The sequence below is a fragment of the Nothoprocta perdicaria genome, unplaced genomic scaffold, assembly GCF_003342845.1.
Source record: "Nothoprocta perdicaria isolate Ctin4 unplaced genomic scaffold, notPer1 scaffold_0, whole genome shotgun sequence".
Taxonomy (NCBI): domain Eukaryota; kingdom Metazoa; phylum Chordata; class Aves; order Tinamiformes; family Tinamidae; genus Nothoprocta; species Nothoprocta perdicaria.
Genome location: NW_020454092.1, coordinates 2,645,735 through 2,668,531, shown reverse-complemented (window position 1 = coordinate 2,668,531; position 22,797 = coordinate 2,645,735). Strand labels below are relative to the sequence as shown.

General features: G+C 35.5%; 1 protein-coding gene across 4 annotated transcripts in view; it reads left to right on the top strand.

The window, feature by feature from the left end:
• Positions 1-20,119, top strand: part of SCN2A (sodium voltage-gated channel alpha subunit 2) — a 70,640-nt gene extending 50,521 nt beyond the window's left edge. For 3 of the 4 annotated variants that reach the window (XM_026050519.1, XM_026050758.1, XM_026050606.1), the window contains exons 18-27: positions 3,456-3,576; positions 3,949-4,103; positions 5,301-5,474; positions 7,337-7,459; positions 11,324-11,605; positions 12,380-12,433; positions 13,444-13,581; positions 14,649-14,753; positions 15,789-16,059; positions 16,832-20,119. In XM_026050519.1, the coding sequence (XP_025906304.1) occupies positions 3,456-3,576; positions 3,949-4,103; positions 5,301-5,474; positions 7,337-7,459; positions 11,324-11,605; positions 12,380-12,433; positions 13,444-13,581; positions 14,649-14,753; positions 15,789-16,059; positions 16,832-18,027 (2,619 nt within the window). In that variant the 3' untranslated portion in view covers positions 18,028-20,119. The remainder of the gene's footprint in view (positions 1-3,455; positions 3,577-3,948; positions 4,104-5,300; positions 5,475-7,336; positions 7,460-11,323; positions 11,606-12,379; positions 12,434-13,443; positions 13,582-14,648; positions 14,754-15,788; positions 16,060-16,831) is intronic. The other variant, XM_026050688.1, reaches the window with a different exon arrangement.
• The last annotated feature ends 2,678 nt before the right edge of the window (positions 20,120-22,797 follow it).

Below are 22,797 nucleotides of genomic sequence, written 5' to 3'. Positions count from 1 at the left end.
TTTAAAACCATGTAAGTACTTATGTCCCAATATTGTCTTGTGTGCAGAGGACATAGAAGATGTACATTCTGAGCTTTTGAAGATAAGTCTTCTCTGAGAGCAATTTCCTTAGCATATTATTCAGAAAACCTTTTTCTTACACAGTCTAGCATCATGACAGTGATGTGCCTAATAACTTATCCAGATAGATTGTTTATAACTGGGGTAAGGGAGTATTTTTGAAACCTAGAAGCAGAGTATCAAATAAGGATCAAAGAAGGACTTGCTGTCATATCAAAGATAAAATTTGGTTTTGATCATTAATTGCCTTCTTTCTACAGGTTTGTTCTTTTAAAAAAGCTGTATGCATGTTAAGTACATAGCATTGCCTAAATCCTGTTTATGTAACGCTGGTGAGAAGAAATGTTATCAGGTACCTTGAGATATGTTCAGGAAAAGAACTGGGCACTTGCTACGTTTCCAACATATCAGAGTCTGTAATTAGGGGTAGCCTAGGCTGGCATTTGTATATGTGGACGCTGGCAGATCACAGTAAGTAGTAGAAGTAAATTCTTTCTGTGTATTAAAGCACATGCAATTATATGTAAGTTAATAACATGTTCCATTCCCAGGTGCATTTGAGTTGAATGCACAGAGATCAGTGCAACATCCCTGTGTTGAGTGGTTTGTACCAGGGAAGAAGTTTACTATCTATGTGATTGTTACAGAAGAATTTCCTTGGCATACTGAATTACTTGATATGGTAACATCTTAAGATGCTGTATCACAAAAACTTGCTCACTATTTTGAACGCATACTTATTTTTTTAAATATTGCATAGAGTCCCATGCAATAAATTCGACACGGAAAAATAAGAAAGAAACAAAAAGGTAATTGAGCATTATTTTTGCTGAATAAATTTAAACTTTTCCTATAACATGTGATACTGAATCATTAGAGATTGACATTATTGAATAAAGTTTATAACATGCTTCTTCACAAAGTGATCTAGTTGAAGCTAAATTCAGGTATACAAAGACAGCATGCTAAGGAAATACTGTGTTATATCAACAACAGAGGAGTAATTGAAATACTAGTAGGATAAAGTGTGTTGTTTTATTTTAAATATCAAATGCTGTTGATTCAGTTTAGGATTTATCTTCTCAGCTTAACCCCTGTGATTATTATTGCAGCACTTTACAAGAGGCATGCCAGATTTTCAATGAGAAGAGACTTGTAAGATACAAATCACCATGCATACTGCCCCACATAAATAAAGATGGATTTCTGATGTTCCTGACAAATGACCGTTCTACTATATGTATTTCTGCCTGATCATTTTGGTCTCTCCTAATAGTGGATATCTCTAATCTTCTGTCTTGAGTTATCTACTAATTTTATTCAACTTCAGTAATAAGAATTTGTTACTCCTTCTAAAATTAACACATGCTGAATCAACTCACTGCATAATGATTGAGTTGCTGAACTCCTTGCATTTTCCTTGAGAAAAAGAACAATTTCAACCTTGTATTTTAAAGCAGTTCATAATTTTTGTTTGCTCTGCCACTACTGAAGCATTTTACCAGAAATGCTGCCCAGATTGGAATGATGAAAGCAACATTTTAATAAAACTCTACACAATGCAAATAGATACTCCTCAGTTTAAAGGCAATTTTTTTTATTGTATTGATACTGGATAATTTAAACACCATGCAAAAAATTCCTTGCAATGTACCTTTGATCTATGGAATTTCTGGCCTTTCTTAAATATATGATAGATATTTACTGATGTTTTAATGCTGAGGCAGTATTCCACAATGGCCAAACTGCCATCTATAATTTTGAGTATGTTGCAATGAGAAATTCTGATATATCAGTCTTCAGAAAAGAGTCTCTCCATGTGTGCACATGGAACCTAACCTCACAGATGCTGAAGCTTATGTACAAGCATGACATATGAATGTGTGAACTGGGATTTTCAAAGAAACAGGAAGGAAGTGTGTTTGCAGATACCATTGAAATTACATGCATACTAATACATACACTAAATGTTTCTGTTCATGTGGTCTTCCTCTAAAATGTGCAGACAGACCACTGTGGTACATAAGAATCAAAGCCAAGCCTGTGTAAAAAACACAACACAATAGATTGTCAGAATGATTTGATAAAATCAGAATGAGGAGAAAGAAATCAGTTTTCTCCATGTTTGAAGAACATACTTAATGTTGTTTATGTTGTTTGCAATGTAAAATTATATCAGAGTCTTCCAATATTTTCTGTATGCACATACTAACAATATTTACATTTTCTTTAAAAAAAAGCTTTAAAGAACCTGGAGCTTCTCAAGCATGTTTCAAAGGAATAATGCCTCTAGCTTAAGTTTTAATCGTCAGCACAGCTACATCTTTAATGTTATCATGGAACATACCTCTCTTTAAAGTTAATTCCCTATAAACTGTATTCTAAATCTGCTTACATCATTCCCTTTTTAAAATTAGCTACTTATCAATGCAGACATTTTACTGATGTTATACTCCACATAGTGATAACATTAGAAGAGTCTTAGAATGCTGTGATAGAACTGCTTTTACTTATTATAGTACTCATATTTGTCTGTTGTCAGCATAATATGAGGGTGCAAAAGAATCATTTTGAAGATCTGGTTTGTGCTATCAGTATGATTCATTGGCGCAATATTGTTTTTAAAACATGTTTTCATTTCAGCCCTCTGAAAAAAAAAAGGATTTTTGGCTATTTATTTGACATGTATGTGTACTGTAGCAAAGTAACAAGTAGTTTCAAATTGCACAATAAATTCAGAAAATGCATTGGCAAGTGAGAATGCAAAATAACAGCTACTGCTCTAAAAGTAATGTGCTGCTCTTTTGGAAATTAACAGATTTAAAATAGTCTACATGGCTGGTAGTATGTGTTTTCATGTCAGTTGCAGTGAAAAGTTTATATTCAAATGTCTTAGATTTTACAGACTTGATAGAATAACATGTATTTGAGACATGAAAATACATTTGTGCAGCTTGCTGTTGGTTTGGTCATGATGTTGGAAAAAAATGTGTTTTTTTAACTTTTGCTATTTGAACTGTCATCTACAATGCAGCCACACAATTGGAGTAATTAAAACAGAATGATTCATGGAAGCCATAAGTTTCTAAACTTTTGGAAATTTAATTTCAGAATTCTTACGTGTGGCTCAGAATAGTAGTGAAATCATCTCCGAAATTCCTTGTATGAAAATATCTGAATATTTTCAATAGGGAAAATATACTTGCTGTAGTTTCTAATCTTGTGACCTCACCTGTAGTAGAGCAATTTGGCATTAAATCTTGCAGATAAGATATTCTTCTTTTAATTGTAGAGCACGGAATACATGAAAAACATTTTGGTATGCATTTCAAACACTAACATCTATTCAACATAAATAAATATTTAAAAATACATATGTGGGATTTCATTCACAGAAATTAAATGCATCCAGTTCATCAGAAGGCAGCACAGTTGATATTGGAGTCCCTCAAGAAGGGGAACAACCAGAAGTAGAACCTGAAGAGTCTTTGGAGCCAGAAGCTTGTTTTACAGAAGGTAAGTGAGGCAAAAGAGGCCCAAGGTGATTAGCCTGATATAGATATAGTTATATTGCTTTTATTAGACTGAAGAGGTAGTTTTGTGATTATGATGTGATTATTATTATATTTTCTTTTTGTAAGAGTATCTCATTCAGAGATGCTGCCACATGGACTGTTCTGGTGTCTGTCTGTCCATGGTTAGTATTAAAAGCGTTACAAAATTTCACTTCCAATTTTTAAACTCAATTCAGATCCTCAGGAAGATGTTATTTTAGAAGCACCTACTGCAGTAATACTGAAATTAGCCAGATGACTTCTCTTCATTTCTGACTCCTAATGACTGTTTGCCTTATTCCGACATCTCACAACTCAATATCCCATTTACCAGGCTGTGTGCGGAGATTCAAGTGCTGTCAAGTCAGTGTAGAAGATGGGAAAGGGAAAATCTGGTGGAACCTAAGAAAAACCTGCTACAAGATTGTTGAACACAACTGGTTTGAGACCTTCATTGTCTTCATGATTCTCCTCAGCAGTGGTGCTCTGGTAAATTCAATGTGAAACAGTTGTGTGATATCTAAGCAGCAAACTTTTAGAATTATAGTTAATTATAGGTACAGATGATGTGCTGGAACTTAGGAGTCAATTCTTTTATGTTCTAATGTCAAAATACATCATCAAGCATTTAACAGGTAGTATATGAAAAGTGTGTGGAGAATTCGAAATAACTATTGTTCAGGGAAGGTAAAAGTTTTGTCAGATTGGTACTAACATATCTTCACATTCTTTTTACATGTCAGCAACATTTTTATTTCTTCTTGTTAGCTTTTTTTTTCTGATAGTATCTGTTTACAATAAACCATAGCTGAGGTAGGAGCATGTAATCAGCAACTTGAACTGTCAAAAAAATGAGAACAAAGGTGCAAAAATGATTTAATTACTTTACCAAATTGTACTATTTTTAATAGTAATAAAATATTTTTAAAATAATAAATAATAAATTATATAATGTATCATGATGTGTTATATATAGTGGTTATATATTGTATATATAGGCAATAATAATTATACTCCAGATTATTAAATATTATTTATAAAACTATATATTTAAAATGAAAGAAATGAAAATGTTTTAAAGTATTGCATTTTCCCAACTTGATGTTAAATCAGATATGTTGGGTAAGTACTAAAAAGTAATTAGTACTTTGTAGGAGAAGCAGAATACACTGTACTCTTGGGTTTCATTGCATGGTGATTCTTTATCAATGTAGACAATTTCTGTGGAAGCTAGAGTTATTAGTATTTGTTCACTGTTGCTTTGTGGATTACTCCATATAGTTCAATTTCGATTATTAATTTCTCAAAAATTTTAGATCAGAAGAGCCAATATTAAATCTGTAGTTTCATTTTGCTATTAGATTATAGCGGTCAGAAAAGAAATCTTTTGTGTCAGTAAGAAATGCTCTTCACAAAAGTCAGAGAAAATGAGATCTGAAGAATTGTATTAGAGTAACTTTCATGGATCACCATTCATCTCAGCCAATAGCTGAATACTGAATTTGTATTTGACATTCTGAAAAGACTTCTTCTGGAGTGAAAGAGAAAGTTTCACTTGAGGGAAAGATATATAGCTTATTATCGCCTATGTCTTTCCAATTCAATTTCTTTATTGGCTACCAAAGCTTCTATTGCAAACTGTGAAGCCATTTAATTATATCTTTTAAATCTTTTTTTTTTTAATAGGCATTTGAAGATATATACATAGAACAGCGTAAAACTATTAAGACCATGCTGGAATATGCTGACAAAGTTTTCACTTACATCTTCATTCTGGAAATGCTTTTAAAATGGGTGGCTTATGGCTTTCAAACCTATTTCACTAATGCTTGGTGCTGGCTGGACTTCCTGATTGTTGATGTATGTATTCTTTTTCATATCCTGTACTACAGATTGTAAAAATGAGAATATTATACTTTTAAGGTAAATTTTACATTCTATCCAGTGAGAACTCTTTTATAAAACTGTTATTGTGATGCAGTCTATATATACTTTTTTTTTCTTTGAAACAGAATTGTACATGTAACTGCTACTACTACTCTAGAGGTGTCTTGCCAATGTTATTTGGTTTTATGATATTTTAATGATTAATTTAAATTAAGCCTTTTAATATTTTTCTTTTGCTGTACAGAAAGGATGTCTTTCATCCTATTTCATTTTTACTGCATAAGGAATTGGAATATTTCAATTACTGTAAATGCCCTATCACTTAGTGTAACCAGAAAGGAAAATTCCTCCAGAACTCTCAGTTTCATTGTACTACACAGCACTCTGGGAGTTCTCACTGCATCAAGGAAGTATTTGGTGCAGTGTAGAGGAGCATCCTTCCAATGTGTACTCAAATCACTGGCAAAAGACTGCCCCATTAAGGAGAGGAGTGGCAGACTTCAAGGCTACATGCTCACTGTTTTGGATAGCAAAAATAGAAGTCCATAAATCTTTAGCTGTATAGCAGGCATTCATTTCCATTTCATCCCAACGGCCTGATTACAGCTGTACGTGCTAATAGGGCACCTTTCAATTCTACGTATGTAATTTGTGTGGAATGCAGGGAATGGATGTGTCTTGAATTAACTCACCAAATTCACTGATACTCATAAATGGTGATCAGAGTTCTGTGGAAATCACAGTATGTTATCCATCTCCCTCTGAATGCAGTGATATGATAGACTGTGCAATCTTTACTATACAGGTTGGAAAACATAATAATTTTTATATCCCCACCAACATTGCTGATTCTGTGATAATCCTATCTGCTATACGCACACCGAGTATTCTGCAGTTGAGTATGTACCCTACTGAAATTACTGGCTCCATAATGAGATTGCATATTTTGTCATAATCAGCGAGTTTACAGAGACACAAAGAGTAGTAGCTTCATACCTGCATTATGTGCTTATTGCAATTTTAAAACAAATACTTCTTGTTTGATAATCTATGGTTTAGTTCCTTCAGTGAACTTTTTTTGTGAACTAGGGCCATTCCTGCTCAGTGGTTTACTATAAATAAATTTCTCAGGATTACTGATGACAGATAATTGTATTATTTATTTTACAGCTATTCTAGTATATTTTCTCATCTGCCTGCAGACCAGACCAGCAGTGCACGAGCCAGAAATGATCAAGTGGTTAAAGAAGTCCCAGGGAATGTAATGAAGTGCGAATATACCTAACAATGAAGCTTCTACTGTTGTTTAACAAGCTATTGATTATCAGTCTTGATTAGCATGTTTAAATCTGAACAACATTAGTAGCTATGGCTGTTGAGTAAATAAGATTTTATAGACAATAGAAAGCTACGTTTGACTGACGATCAGGTCTGAATGTGCATTTTGAGGGCTTTGACATTCCCATCAAGTTCTGAAGGTACCTGGGAAAGTCCTGTCCTAAAGCGACCATTCCAATTCACCCAGATTTTGGGAGTTTTCTTTTTCTATGAGACTTCATTTTTTTTTTAAATATACCAAATGATGAATGGTGTATGTGGATTTAGAAGGTACTTTTATACCATTCTGCCAACATGATTTCATCAACAGGTACCTACATTGTATTTTTGTTCTACTTTGTCTGACTTAAAAGGTCTTTCTGCATTATAAAAGGTTTCCTGGAGAAAGAGGTCCAGCCTTGAATCTTCTTGAGAAGTTCAGGGTACACATCATTTCCACCATATGCATATGGATATACAAGATGAATGAGCAATATTGCCTTTTTGTTTTTGTGTAGGTCTCTTTGGTTAGCTTAACAGCTAATGCCTTGGGCTACTCAGAACTTGGTGCCATTAAATCCCTTAGGACACTAAGAGCTTTGAGACCTCTAAGAGCCTTGTCGCGATTTGAAGGGATGAGGGTAAGATGAAACGAAAGAATCTGAAATAATGCATGCATACACAGTAAGAATGCATGCAGAATAATTAATGAAAAATCCATGCAGAAATGCTGCTCTGTCATCCTATACATTTTACATTTATCACTAACATATAAGCAAAAGGCATCATCTGCTTATATGAATGCATTTGTTACTGCACACGTTGTTACACTTAGGTTCCTTGGCTTTTCAGCCAATCTTGTATTTTCCTGGAAGGCCAAAGAATGATCAACTGCATGGATCTATGCTACATGAAAAAAAAAAAAAGACTTTTTCCCATATAATTAAGTACTGCTAAAGACAGAACAGTTAAAAAACACAGTACTTCCTCATGTGACTGTGTGTGGATACTCAAACACATATATGCCTAATCTGTATTCCATATAAAAATAAAATGCATAGTCTATCAAAATCTATTAGCATATTAGTCTAGTAGTATTATTCGGCAGCTTTTATTGAAATTTTCTTATGAATTTGTATGTTAATAAGCACATTGAAGGTGTTCTAATGCCTTTTCCCTTTCAGAGGCTCTTGCTTTAGATGACTATTGCAGTCTGAGACAATATTTCTAGTGTAGCAAAGATGCAGCTATTACTTTATTACTTCTGGTTTATATTGGCTGAATATTGTTTTTCATATTGATTTTAAAATGTTGATTTTAATCTATAGAGCACCAAGTGGCCTGAAAACATATCAGAAGACTTTTTGCTGACAGAACTGGATAGGCTTGAGAAGTCATTGTCCCTAGTTGTTTGTTATCCTCATATTGGTTTCCACATCTGAAACCCTGAATTCCCATCTGGCCCTCTCACTTTACTTCAATGCCAAGTTTTAGTGCACTGAAATGGACCAAGACTCTGCTTAAGCAATGGCATGAAAGCTCTAGAAATATTACCTGTAGAGGCAATAAATCCACAAATCCACAACTGGCAGTGGTAGATTTTTCTAGCTCCAACCAGAAGGCAAGAGCTGACTTAAGCCTTCAGAGCCTGTCTGTCTGCCTCGGACATATTGCCATAGATGCACCTGAGCTGAAAAGTTATAAGGATCCATGTGTGAGCTTTCTACTGGAATCACTGTGCATTGACAACCCAGATTATTAGTAAACTTATTAGTAAAATTGTAAGTTAACTACTTAAACTCTGTATTGAGCTTCTGGATAAAATGCAGAAATTTATTTTACTGTCGTAAAGATTTACAAGTAGTTATGAATCCCATAGCTAATATGGGCCTAATATATGTAAATTCAAGATACCCGTTCATAGAAATCTTTTGCTGTTTAAAATCTATAAACCCAAAATATGACCATGTAGAATACTTCACTGTTTTCCTGGGCACTTAGGCTTACTTTCAGTGAGTATTATACTTCTTATGTATATGCAAGAAATTCCATTCTATGCATTTAACATTTTTAGTCTGCCAAACTATTCCTTAAAATATGAATTTGTTTCTCCCTCCTCCCTCCCTGGACTCTTAGAAAATGTTCCCCCAATGGAAAGCATGATGTTTCCTCTGCATCTTCTCAAACACTGCTAGTGCTAGAGGAACTACACTTTAATTTGCAGTTGAAACTACATGAAAGTAGCCTGTGGGAGTATAATTAAGAATTATGCTGAAACATGATCCGGCTATGCTCTCTCCCAACCAGAATCACTTATTCCTGTATGGTGCTAGTCCCATCCTGTCTTTTCCTAATCAGCCCTAATCAGTAACGGCACTTTTAAAATCTCTTTCTAATACTGTCCCCCATCTTGAGGTCAGGCCTTGCCCTATTTCTCTAAGCCCTGTCACCAGTGGAAGCCAAGAGGTGTCTAGATCACTGTTTTCCTTGAGATTCTATCTTCAAATGTATCTTACAAATCTTACAGGCTGGTCTTGTTATAGCTTCAGGACTCAGACTAAAATGAGAAAAAGTAGGTCAACTGTAGAAATGCAGCAATTATGGAAAGAATAACATGACTGGACCTGCAGCTGTAAGAAAAAGAGACATCTTGGGTGTAATGAGACTGAAAGCTTGAGGAAAAATATCTTCAATAACTCTCCCTTTATATCTCAATAATTATTTCTTATGGATGATATGTTTTCATTTAAGAAATCCTGTTATATTTTAAAGTAAAAGAATCAAGATAAGCTTGATGTCTTCTTTATCATTTTTAAAAACATTCCAGAATGCATAGATGTTGGAAAAAAAAAAAAAAAAAAAAAAAAAAAAAAGTATCCAATTAATAATTCCTGTCAAGTTTCCCACTAAAATCAATGGACTCTCAGATTTCACATTTAAATTATTTCAACATTCATATTAAGCTAATAATTTGTTTAGGTCAAACTATTCCTCTATCAGTGGTCTTCCACAGTCATGTCATCGGCTAAGGTGAGAGTACAGGTTTATCAGCATCATACTCAGGATTTATCCATTAGTCAGGGAATATTCTCTGCTCGGCTGATAAGCAATAAAATGCTGTCTTATTTTTACATATTGATGTATAGTAGATATTGCTGGAGTTTTTTAGTATGATTAACAAATTACTTTGGGTTTTATAATTGCCCTAAATATCAACATTTTTTTTACAATATGTGATATTTTTCTGATTATGTCATATAAAAGTCTGATTTAGAGACATTTGAGCAAAAATAAAATCTGCACTGAAGTATGGAGAAGGTTTGTCCATAATTCTATGCATTTAGAGAGTCATAGCGTAATTTATGTTGAAAGGAACTCATCTAGTCCAACTCCTAAATTTAAGATAACAACAATTTCATTGAAGACATATCACAATGATATAAGCACATAATCACAAATACTGTTCTAAGTATTTAGCAAAATATGTCCAAAATACGTACATTTTCCCATCTATGTAATGTCTAGTGTCCTACATTTTTAATACAAAATAATCAGGTTATAAAGATTCAATTGTTTTTGCAAAACTAGCATTGGTGATCCATAGTTATTGAAGTGTATAATATTAGATTTATTTACAAACAGATTTAAAATAGGAATTAATTAATTAATTCTTGCAGTTCATCGAATTCGTCACTAAATAAATCATTCTCATTCATAATGGACCTACTTTCTCCCCAACTTTTACTTATTTTACTTTTTTATTTGATGCTAGCATGTTTTTAATCATGATTCATCATACATTAACACATTCTACATTTTTCTATTCTGAAGCTTGATTTTCTCCAAAATATTTTGGAAACCAAGTTTCTACATTCTTGGAGTCTTATTTGCTACCTATCTGAACACTGACAGCTTATCTGTGTTTGAATACTTAGCTAATTTCCTGATTTGAATATATGTCTGCTTTCCTGTTTTTATATACGGCCATCCAAATGAATATGCACACATCCCTTAATTTGCTTTTCTTTAAAAGAGGTTTCAAAATCACTTTCAATTAAAAATTTGCTCAATGATACTGATTTGGACTGATTCCCATTAAACATACAGTAGAAACAAGTTTGTTGTCTTTGATGTAATCTGGCATTAGAAGAATATGTAAAGATACAGATATGAATTTGCAGCATTACATTAAGTAAATAGTCTAAAAAGAAGATAAAAAGAAGATATAAATAATGCTGAGGGTTTTTTTTCTGTTTTTCTCAGAATTCTTTTTAACTGTTCATTTCATTCCTTAATGCTACCATTTACTATTATATGTATATTTTTCCTTCATATTTTGTTGACATTTAATTCTTTCTCCTATACCTCTTGTCTAACTTGTTACTATCAACAATTCAAAAAGCATAAAACAGATGTAGATGTTACATTTAAAACTGGTAAAGCATTTGTAAGATACTGTGCCAGTGTTCTTATCCTGTGTCTCCTTGGTTTCATCTGTATACTAGGTGGTTGTGAATGCCCTCCTAGGAGCAATTCCATCCATTATGAATGTGCTTCTTGTTTGCCTTATATTCTGGCTGATCTTCAGTATCATGGGAGTAAATTTATTTGCTGGAAAATTTTACTATTGTGTTAACACTACGACTGATGAGAGATTTGATATCAGCCAAATCAACAACTTCAGCCAATGTGAAGAACTCATAAGAAACAACGAAACTGCACGATGGAAGAATGTGAAGGTTAACTTTGATAATGTAGGCCTTGGCTACCTGTCACTGCTTCAAGTAGTAAGTCTCTGTTTCTGTATTTTGGTTGTTTAATTGTCAAAAAGTAATTTATTTAAGAAATCATCCAGATTACATTATCTCTGTTCAGCAATTCTCCTTATAAAAATCCTTACACAGAAATGTAGAGTACATGTTTTAGAAACAGAATCACATGTATGTGTGTATCTTTTACTGTATGTATGCAAAATGTAAAGAAATTTCCAGTAAGCAAAAAATGGATGCTTAACATATATAAAATGTGTCTGTGAACTTCAAATATATATCTGCTATGCAATTCTGTTCAAGTGATTATATGAGCTGCTTCTGTGCTGAAAGTTAAGTCTGCTAATAAGGAAAATTCTAAAACATCTATTGCCAAAATAATACAACTTTAAATAAAAGGCAAAAATTAATTCTAGAAAGAAACTGAGCAGGAGAATGTCAGCAGTACAAAGTTCCTGTCAGCCTGGAAAGAATGCCATGTTCAACGTAGCTGCATTGAGTTTACATCGAATACACTTACTCTGCTATAACACAGAAAATCGTTTTTATATCAGGTATTACTCATAATGGATAAAAGTTCTTAAAGATATTGTGTCCTCTCTATTAAAATATTAGACATTGTTTGTAATTCTCATATATGAATAAAAATACAATAGGAGACAAGAATCACACATTAATATTGCATTATACTAGTGTTTATTATGACCCTTCAAGACATTTAGTTTAAAACAATATTCTGTAAAGCCATTTTCCATGAAAAACATAAGATAAACATAACTGTTCTGTTTATAGGCTACATTTAAAGGATGGATGGATATCATGTACGCAGCTGTGGATTCTCGTAATGTAAGTGTACTCCCTTGACTCCATTTGTTTTGGCTGTACGAGCTCCAAGATTCAAGAATGTAATTTTAACATCTTTCAGAAATAACAGTAAAAATGAGAGAACAAGGAGTTATTGTAGTTTTATAGTTAGAGCAAATAGAGATCATAGGAAAAATACCAGAGACAAAGCAGAGGAGCAATCTGAAGCATTCTGTGTTCTCAGTGATACAATCAGCCCAGAATTCCTAAATTCCACAGCAGACTGCCCTATTGCCATGAAACATCTTTTTCTCATATTGTTACATATCTTGAATTATTCCTTACGTTTGGAAATAGGAACTGATAGCTTAGAGATGATTGTTTGTAACACTGATTTTTTTTTAAGTTTCATACTGTCACAGAGCCTTGCAGGTAGCATGACTCCTTTCCTCAGAGCACAACTCCAGTTCTCAGTCAGCCTGTGCATTTTCTCACCCTTTTGCCTTCCCCTTCCTTGCTAGGCACAAGGTGTGCTCTAGCTCAATGTAAAGAACTGAATAAATTACATTGGTAGCCCTACCTTTTGTGGTAAGCCACACTCACAGAGAAGCCTATTTTAGTGTGATAAATGTGCGTGTGCTTATTCTAAACCTGGTTTCGACGCCTCCCTTTAGACAACTGCACCCACTGAGCTGTGAGGGGCGTGTGCTGCAACCTGAGCAGTGCGTACCTGGAGTCAGAACTCGGGTTAAAGCAAGGGTCAGCTGCAGGGAAACTGCCAGAGCAGGGAGACAGGAAACAGTAAGAGAAGTTACACAGAAGTAGCAACCCATTTTCTACACTCAAATAGACCAGTTATGTTTTCCAAATGAAAGAGCAGGTTCTATAGCAGAGTCCTTTTTTAAGATTGTAAATTCAGAGATGGCACAACAGCAGAATACATGTGACCTTGAGCGCAAGAAGCAAGGTCAGGATGAGAAGGCCCAAAATTTTACCCAGCAGATGTTTGGTTCTGTGTTCACAGCTAACTATGCATCTATGCATTTTTGCAGGTCTTGGATCAGCCTAAGTATGAAGATAACCTGTACATGTATCTTTACTTTGTCATCTTTATCATCTTTGGATCATTCTTTACCTTGAACCTTTTCATTGGTGTCATCATAGACAATTTCAACCAGCAGAAAAAGAAGATAAGTGCTTCGTTATTATTCAGAAAAGAAAGATGAAAAATGCTTCTTTGGGGTTCTCACGCAATGTCATCATTAATTTTAAAATATATTTTTTCAGATTTTATGATAAATTAACATTTCCTTACATATTATATGCATTAAATCATTACAGCTCTACATTTTGGGTTGATTTTGGTTTGATGAGTGATCAGTGACACTGTAAAGATATAATAAAATTGCCCATGTACTCATTATCTTCAGTGTGAAGATGTGGATTTGGCACTGGAGCCTTTAACTAAAGGATTAAAAGGCTAACCACTGAAATAGCTAAATGTAGCTTTAAAAAAATCTAGCTTGCCTTCATTGCTCAGAGGTCCTCAGTGATGATTTTGAACCCCAGTAATAAACATTGTATTATCTTAATTTGTGCTCTCTTTAGTGTTAGTATTTTGTCAGCACTGCATCCAAAATACCAGTATTTTAGCTGCATAATTTAGCATAATATGGTAACACAAAAAGTTATTACAGTAATGGAAGTGCTACTGCATCCAGTTGAAGTTGGCTGAGATGGAGAGATACTTTAAAAAAAAAATCCACTTATTCCAATTAATAATTTCAGAATCTCCCATTCAGTCCCAATACCGGGAGAGGAAAAGGATATGAAATCTTGCTTTCTAGTTCTCTTTTGAAATCATAGTTATCAATTCTGAAAATATCCTGAAATTTACTATAGAAGAGAACCAAGTGAAAAGGATTGGAAGAGTTTATCAATTTGTGTCTCAGAATAACTGAAGGAATTCAGTAGAAGAAAGAAATTCCCTGAAAACTCCTGTTCTTCACAACTCCCCTCTCCCCAGAAAACACCAGAGGTCTGCCAGAAACGTTGCAAGTTCAAGACCTTCTCTGGAAAGTGCCTTAACGTTTAGAAAGGAAGGTGTCGAGCAGTCCTGCTGCTTCTCATGTAATAATAATCACAGCAAAACAGGGTTTTTATGTCTCTCCTAACTTCTATAGATGAGAATATGAATGTGTGATAAATATTAAGATGAGGTATGTGATTGTAACCAGTTTTTTTTTCATTGCTTTACTTTGGAGGTCAAGACATTTTTATGACAGAAGAGCAGAAGAAATACTACAATGCAATGAAAAAATTGGGTTCAAAGAAACCACAAAAACCTATACCTCGACCAGCAGTAAGAATGCAAATCTTGTCTCTTGTTTATTGGACTGTGTTAACTATGCTGAAGGCTGAATTAAATTGTAATCTAAAAGAACAAGTGATATAAGCTTGATGATGAAGCTTCATTCATTCAAAATCCTTTTTTTTTTCTTTACTTTCATAGTCTGCTTGAAAATGGAGGACTCTTCTATTTTATTTTTTTTTTCCATTTTGTCTCTGCTGATGGCATTGACATTTTGCATAGCATTTTTTTCAAAGCATTGGTTTCACTAGAGCAATCAATTGTGCCAGTGTATTTGTCAAAATATATCAAAGCCTTAGGGTACAGTCTTTTGAAATAGCCAAGGAAGATTCTGTGAAACTGCTGTATAATATAGCTATATTATTACCTAGAGAAAAAAGGCCTTGTGTCTCTCACTCCTCTCTTGCCATGCACATCCCTACATCAGCTGGCTCCCTGCAGGAGGGCTACCTGTGTGCTACAGAGCAGGGCAGGACATGAGTCCAAGTCCAAGTCAGTTCCAGGTCTGCTTGTGAAACCTTGTGGAGCCTATAGGCATTCAGCTCTCAGAAATTTCTCTATAGCTGTGAAATGGAAAACTTATTCCTTTAGTGGTTGTTTTGGTAGATGGATAGTACTGAACTCTGGCTTTGAAAACTTCATGCTTTCTGGCAAATTGTCATCAACTTTTCAGCCTGCCTGGTGCACCTCCCTGCCCCTCTCCTTTTAATTATTTCCAAAGTCTGCCAAGGTAAAGATTTATTTAATAGTCCGTTTTGCAGAAACTTTCAGTGAATTGGTTTGAGATGGTCTTCCCTGCAACTTTAAGAACTGTCATTGTCATGTTTGGTGCTTGTAAATGCAATAATTGCATGCCTATTTGATTTATGTTTATATATACAAAACTGGAAAATTCTATAGGACTTCATGGAAGACATGAAATTGTTTTCATGAAATCTTCTTTCATGTTAGCAAGATTCAGTTAATTAGGAAAAAAAATCTACAAATGCATATCAAAATCTTGTTTTTGTTTTTGTTTTTCCGCAGAACAAATTCCAAGGCATGGTCTTTGATTTTGTAACAAAACAAGCATTTGATATCAGTATCATGATACTTATCTGCCTTAATATGGTCACAATGATGGTAGAAACAGATGACCAGAGCAAAGAAATGGAAAACATTTTATACTGGATTAACTTGGTTTTTATTGTACTTTTCACTGGAGAATTTGTTTTGAAATTGATTTCACTTCGTCATTACTATTTCACTATAGGCTGGAATATTTTTGATTTCGTGGTTGTCATTCTCTCCATAGTAGGTAAGGACAATTCATTTTCATGAAAGAGCTAACTGAGTAGAAACTGAGATTTTATTTTTGGAATTTAAAGTCTATTGCATTTGGGTTCAGCACTGTTCAGCACCTTGGTAAACAAGCTGTTTTTATCATTTTTGGATATAAACAGATATAATTACAGTTTTTCTTTCATACTGTATTTCATACTGTATTTTCTTTCACAACATAATGGGTCCTAGGACGCCTTTATGTTATCAGTTTATCTATGTTTAAAATTGCTGTGTCATTACAACAAAATTTGTAGCCATGTTATTTCATATGTGATTAACAAACTAAAGTTCTCTTCAAACCCACTTTATTTGAATACTGTAACTTTATGATTACATAGTTATTTAATACTACTGTTATTAGCTTTCTTCAGATTGAGATGTTAATAGATACTCTTTTGATCTCAGCATTTGCTAACCTACATTACACTAAATTACCAGTTTCTCCTAAATAACTTGCCTTTAATATGTGAGTATGTTTGTAGATACAGACATCCAATTAATACATATAAATGTCTTAGATGCACTTTGATTATTTGATTATTAAATTGCTTCAGAAGTTCTGTTATGATTTATGGGTTTTCACGGCATGCCAAATTCTAGAAGTTTATAAAAAGGCTGGAAGCCAAATTTCTAAAATCCCGTCAAATTTGTTATTCTCTTGAAAGATCTACAATGTAGAATAAAACCTAGCAGTTAATTGGAAATGCATTTAAATTCTTCACTAATTGAACATCTTTTTTCAACAGGTATGTTCTTAGCTGAGATGATTGAGAAGTATTTTGTGTCCCCCACCCTGTTCCGAGTCATTCGACTTGCCAGAATCGGTCGCATCCTGCGTCTCATTAAGGGCGCGAAGGGCATCCGCACTCTGCTCTTTGCTTTGATGATGTCTCTTCCCGCTTTGTTCAACATTGGCCTCCTGCTCTTCCTGGTCATGTTTATCTATGCCATCTTTGGAATGTCCAACTTTGCCTATGTCAAGAGGGAAGTGGGGATTGATGACATGTTCAATTTTGAAACCTTTGGCAACAGCATGATCTGTCTCTTCCAAATTACCACATCTGCTGGCTGGGATGGTTTGTTAGCCCCTATTCTCAACAGTGGGGAGCCAGACTGYGACCCACATAAAGATCATCCGGGCAGCTCTGTGAAAGGAGACTGCGGCAACCCTTCCGTTGGGATCTTCTTCTTTGTCAGCTACATTATCATATCGTTCCTGGTGGTGGTGAACATGTACATTGCTGTGATTTTGGAGAACTTCRGTGTTGCTACTGAAGAAAGTGCTGAGCCCTTGAGCGAGGATGACTTTGAGATGTTCTATGAGGTTTGGGAGAAGTTCGATCCAGATGCAACACAGTTCATAGARTWCAGTAAACTRTCAGATTTTGCAGCTTCTCTAGATCCTCCTCTGCTCATAGCAAAGCCAAACAAAGTCCAGCTTATTGCAATGGATCTGCCCATGGTAAGTGGGGACAGAATTCACTGCCTTGACATCTTGTTTGCTTTCACAAAGCGTGTTTTGGGGGAAAGTGGAGAGATGGATGCCCTCAGAATACAGATGGAAGACCGATTTATGGCAGCCAACCCTTCTAAAGTCTCCTATGAACCAATTACAACCACACTAAAAAGAAAACAGGAGGAGGTGTCTGCTGTCATCATTCAACGTGCTTTCAGGCGTCATCTTTTAAGGCAAAAAGTCAAAAAAGTTTCATGTATATTCAATCAAGATAAAGATAAAGATGAGGATGATCTACCCATGAAAGAAGACATGATTATGGATAAACTAAATGAGAACTCCACTCCAGAAAAAACAGATATGACCCCATCCACCACGTCCCCCCCATCCTATGATAGTGTAACAAAGCCGGACAAGGATAAATATGAGAAAGACAAATCAGAGAAAGAGGATAAAGGTAAAGACAGCAGGGAAACTAAAAAGTAACAGAGAAATCTGTTTGTGATAAACTGTTTACAGCATGAGGAAGTCATGTGTTTGTGTCACCAGAACTCCTGTAGGAGGTACATGCCAAACTGACAATTTTTACATATATAAATATATATAAAAATAATTATATATATATATAAAAAAGGTCAGTGCCTATAACAAGACAGTGACCCCTCCTCATCAAACTGCAGCTCTGTAAAACAGGGTAACATCTTGACAGGAGGTTGTTGTTCTTATTACCAGCTGACACTGCTGAAGGGAAGACAAAATGGCCAATCAGACTGTAGGGACCAGTTAAAAAAAAAAGGTGCAAACCTATGAGTATCTGTGTTTAACATTAAACACTCAGTAAAATAATTGTCTCCACTGTTTGCATTTCAACAGCCACATTTACCATATTTTTACAAAAATCAGTGTTGGTGAATTTATCATTTTTTTAATTCACAGGTTGTTTACTATTATATGTGACTATTTTTGTAAATGGGTTTTATGTTGGGGAAGGGGGTACGAGAACCAGGTGTTCTACTCTCGGATTCTCTCTAATGTACAGACCGAAGTGGTTGCATGAAGGCATGCTGCACCTGTAGTTCATGCATGGAGAAACATGACGTCGCACAAAGCAAACGAGTCAAACTACTTCCACGTTTCAGGGTGGCTCTATATTTTGAGGTGCTTAATAACTGTATCCATCTAGTGTCTCATCCAGAGAAACTTAATGTGCCTGTAAAGTCCCATAGAGTCTACAGTAATAGAAAAAAAATTATTTTTTCATAAGTCATTAAACTGTGGTTGAATAAACTGCATAAAAATTTACTGGGGGAAATAAAGCCCATTTTAAAGTATTCTTCTGTAGAAAGCAGCTTGGGAAATTGAATTTACCAAAACCCCACAAAATGCAATGATTATGAAGTTGTTCTGCTTCACCCTGCAGTATCATTTAGCCATCTTCTGCTCTCAGCAAGGTTGACTTTATATGTGTTGATAAAATAATACCGTCAATGTAAATAGTTATTTTATCCTGTGGTGCATGTTTGAGCAAAGAAATAATGACCTGTGCACAATATTTATTGCATCAAATATGTACCACAATAAGTGTAGTTTGCAAGCTTTTAACAGCTAATATGAAGTATTCTGTACCATTATAGATAGTTTGGAAGCTATCACTGATGCATGTTTATCTTGCCTTTGCTGCTGTAATTTTACTCCTTCCACTGTTAAAAGTCTAATATGGGAAGCCATATCTCAGTGGTTAAGTGAAACAAATTGTTCAATCAGTCATCCTTTTTTCATGACATCAAGCAATAGTTTGCAGCTATTTAAGAGCCTCTTGCTTTGCGTACTAAAATTTTAAGTGAATACTGTACGGTGTATAGACAGACTGTACAGGATCTGTTGCAAACTGCTTAATCTGTCGAAAAATACATGGATAGAATTTTCTAAGAAAGTATAAATATTGTAAAAATATCATTTTATTTTATTTTTCAGCGTTTTGTACATAATATAAGAAATGAGAATTATCTTCAGGTTGATGTCACTGTCACTTTTGTTACTTTCTATCCATAGCACTTTTTAATTCAAGAACTTCACAAAATAAGAAACAAAGGAGAGAATGAGGTAGCTTTAGGTTTCTGCTTTTTTATTAGTACTGTATTTTTGCACACATTTTAATGTGAAATAAGTTTCAAACTGAGTCCAAAATGCACTTGCTTCCAAATAGATATACCTTGTAATTGAAATGTGGTTGGGAAGATTTGTTTAAAATTCTAGCACTGCCTGCATCAGAAGTTTCAAGATAGTCTTTTTATTCATGAAATCTTTACCAGTGTTTGTTTACATAGACTATTCTTATTCTTGTTGATTCATGCTGCATTAGAACTGTTCTAAATATACTATGGGATCCACGATGGTTTTTCTTTTTCCACAGGAATTAAATAGCAGACTTGTATAATTGAGCACATCAGGACATTTTTGTGTTTCTAACACAAGCAAAAATTTGATGTTAATTCCTCCTTTTGCAAAAATAATGACTTGTGTGTCGGTGAACTGCATGCAGGAAAATGCTATTACCATAAAGATCAGTAAACCACATTACAGTTGAGCCAAAAGAATAAAGACTTCATTTTTTATTGTATTTAATTGGTCTGTCTTTGTTTTCCTTACTAAAAGCTATATCAAAAGGTGCTATGAAAACATGATAAATAAAATATTAGAAATCAGAAGCAGTGAATAAAAGTAATTATAATAATAGAACTATAAAAAGTAAAAAAAAAAAAGAGGAATATCTATATTTAATTTGATTTGTATTTATTTTCTCCAAGTGATTAATCCTATTTGAAATCATTGTGCAGTACAATAATGTTCATATACATGATGTTTAAAAACCTTTTGATGCCAGGTATTCTTAAACAATTAGAAAAGCAGATATTACAGAAAAAAACGTGCTACAAAGCCTGCAAAACAGTATGTATAAACTCAATGATATTTTACATTTGAAGTTAAGAATTCTCCTCTTCATGTTATAAGGAATGCTTTATATGCTACAGAATTTGTGAAGTAAGGCATAAGGATATGATTCAAGTCAGTGGAAATGCTGATGGTAGTTTTGATAAGGCATCAAATCTATAAAATTTGTATTTATCTTGGGGTGTTGTGCGCAATTCGCAATAAAATACTATGAAAAATATGAAAAACAAACTTTTATGATAAATTTATAGGCAGCACTTTTCCCTGTACCGAGGCTGTCATGATGCACACGTCTGGAGAAGTGCTACGATCAGAATACAGAGGTAGGTGCAGAACAGCATCGAAGAGCCCTGATGGGAACTGAGGAAAACTTTTCAATGAGAATAGAGATGTGAAATACACATTTATTGAAGCGCTATGAGATTCCTAATATAAAAACATCAGAAAGGTCATGGAGAAAGTTAGGTAAATTTAACCTATATTTTTCCATATTGTGTTAGATGACCTTCAAAGACTACAAATTCAGAAGATTCCTATTGCAGAAATGTTGGCAGGGGAAGAGAGAGTATATGAATCAATTTTACTGTGTGTCAGTCTTGTTATGCAAATTACTTAGCCCCACTTGACAGAATCTGAGATGCTTGAAAATATGTTGGAAAATCCATTATATCAAAGTATTTCTTGCGTCTTTCCAAGCTGGGCTTCTAAACTCCACAACACAAAGCATTTCCTTTATAGTTGAGAAAGAAATTGTCATATGGCTACCTTATGACTATGACGTGATTATATTCTCAAAGCATTAAAGAAACTGTTCATTTACACTTTATATTGCAAAGTGGTCTGTGATCTTCTAAAATGCTAACACAGGTTCTGAAAAAACAGCATTTGAGACACTAGGAGAGCCATATTTTCAGGCAGCAATCAGATTTGAGTGCTGTCTCTGATGAGAAATTTTGTCTAAGTGCCCAATAACTCCTTTAGGTTTAGATACATTAAAATTTAAAGCCAGAGGAATGGGTGCAGTCCCAAATAATCATTTCACATATGTTATACTGTATCTCATCTACATGAAGAATGATGCCATGCCTTGTAACGCTACCCTGGATTTGTGCAGACATGTGGCTCTATGAACTATTAGGCAGAATAACCAGACATCCCAAATTGTGTATTGGGTGTATAAATTTTAGCTTTGGACGTGGACCCTGCACCAGAACAAAAGCTCCCAAATGGCCTTTGCCCAGAATGGGGCAGTAGGGCATATTCTTTCACCTCTGCAGAATGCAAGGTGAATCTCTAATGGCCTGTTGACATCATTTAATCCAGATTCAGGACATCAGCAATACTGCAATTAGATCTTTTATCATCCCCTTCCACCCTAAATAAATAAATAAATGAAGTACAAGAAAAGGAGGAGTGGACAATCTGCAATTCCGTAATGTCACTACAGAATTTATGGCTGTCTGGATGGTTTTTTGGAGGGAGGAAGTCATCAAATGCAGATATATTTGGACAGGATGTGTTAGACTGTTCAAAAATAAGCCGTATGCTTCTTGAGATGATTTATACTTAACACTACAAATAATAATAATAAAATCGAAACTGACGAGGATTTTTTTTCCTCTTTTTATTGGTACTTTTCTCCCCCCCCCCCCCCTTTTTTTTTCCTGTAGCTGCCTGCTCCGCACCGCGGAAACTGCCTCACAGACCCCGGAACCTCGCGGCGGCATCGCCGCAGAACGGGTGCTGTTGATTTTTATGTGCGGTAGCTGCAGATTTAGTAGGAACACACAGCTGCGTGCTGCAAACTAGTCATTCACTGATGCCTTCCTCACGCGGGGATTTTGCTCGGCCGCTGAGGGCAGGCCGCGCAGTGAGCTCCGCTCCGCGCCAGGCCGCGCAGGTCCCGCCCGCTGCGCGGATCCGGCCCGGGCCGGCTGCGCGAGGCGGCGCTGAGGGACGTCAGAGGAGCCGCCGAGCAGCCCCGGCCGCGCCTCCCTCGCTGCTCTGCCTTACGCCGCGGAGCAACGAGCGGCTCCTGCGCAGCGCTGCCCCTGGCCTCGCCGGCACCGCGAGGACGAACCGCGGCGCTCGGCATGGGGCTGCCGCAAGGAGCTGCCTCGCGGGCGGGCAGGTAGCGGCAGCGCGCTCCGAGCCGCCGGCGCCCCGTCGCCTTCGGCGTCTCTAGCCGCCCAGCCCAGGTAAGGGGTGCCAGGGCCGGCGGGGGCGCCCAGGGCCGCCGCTTTCCCAGGAGGGGGACGGCGCGAGCCAAACGGCAGGTGCGGGGGGAAAGGGAGGGGAGGGGCA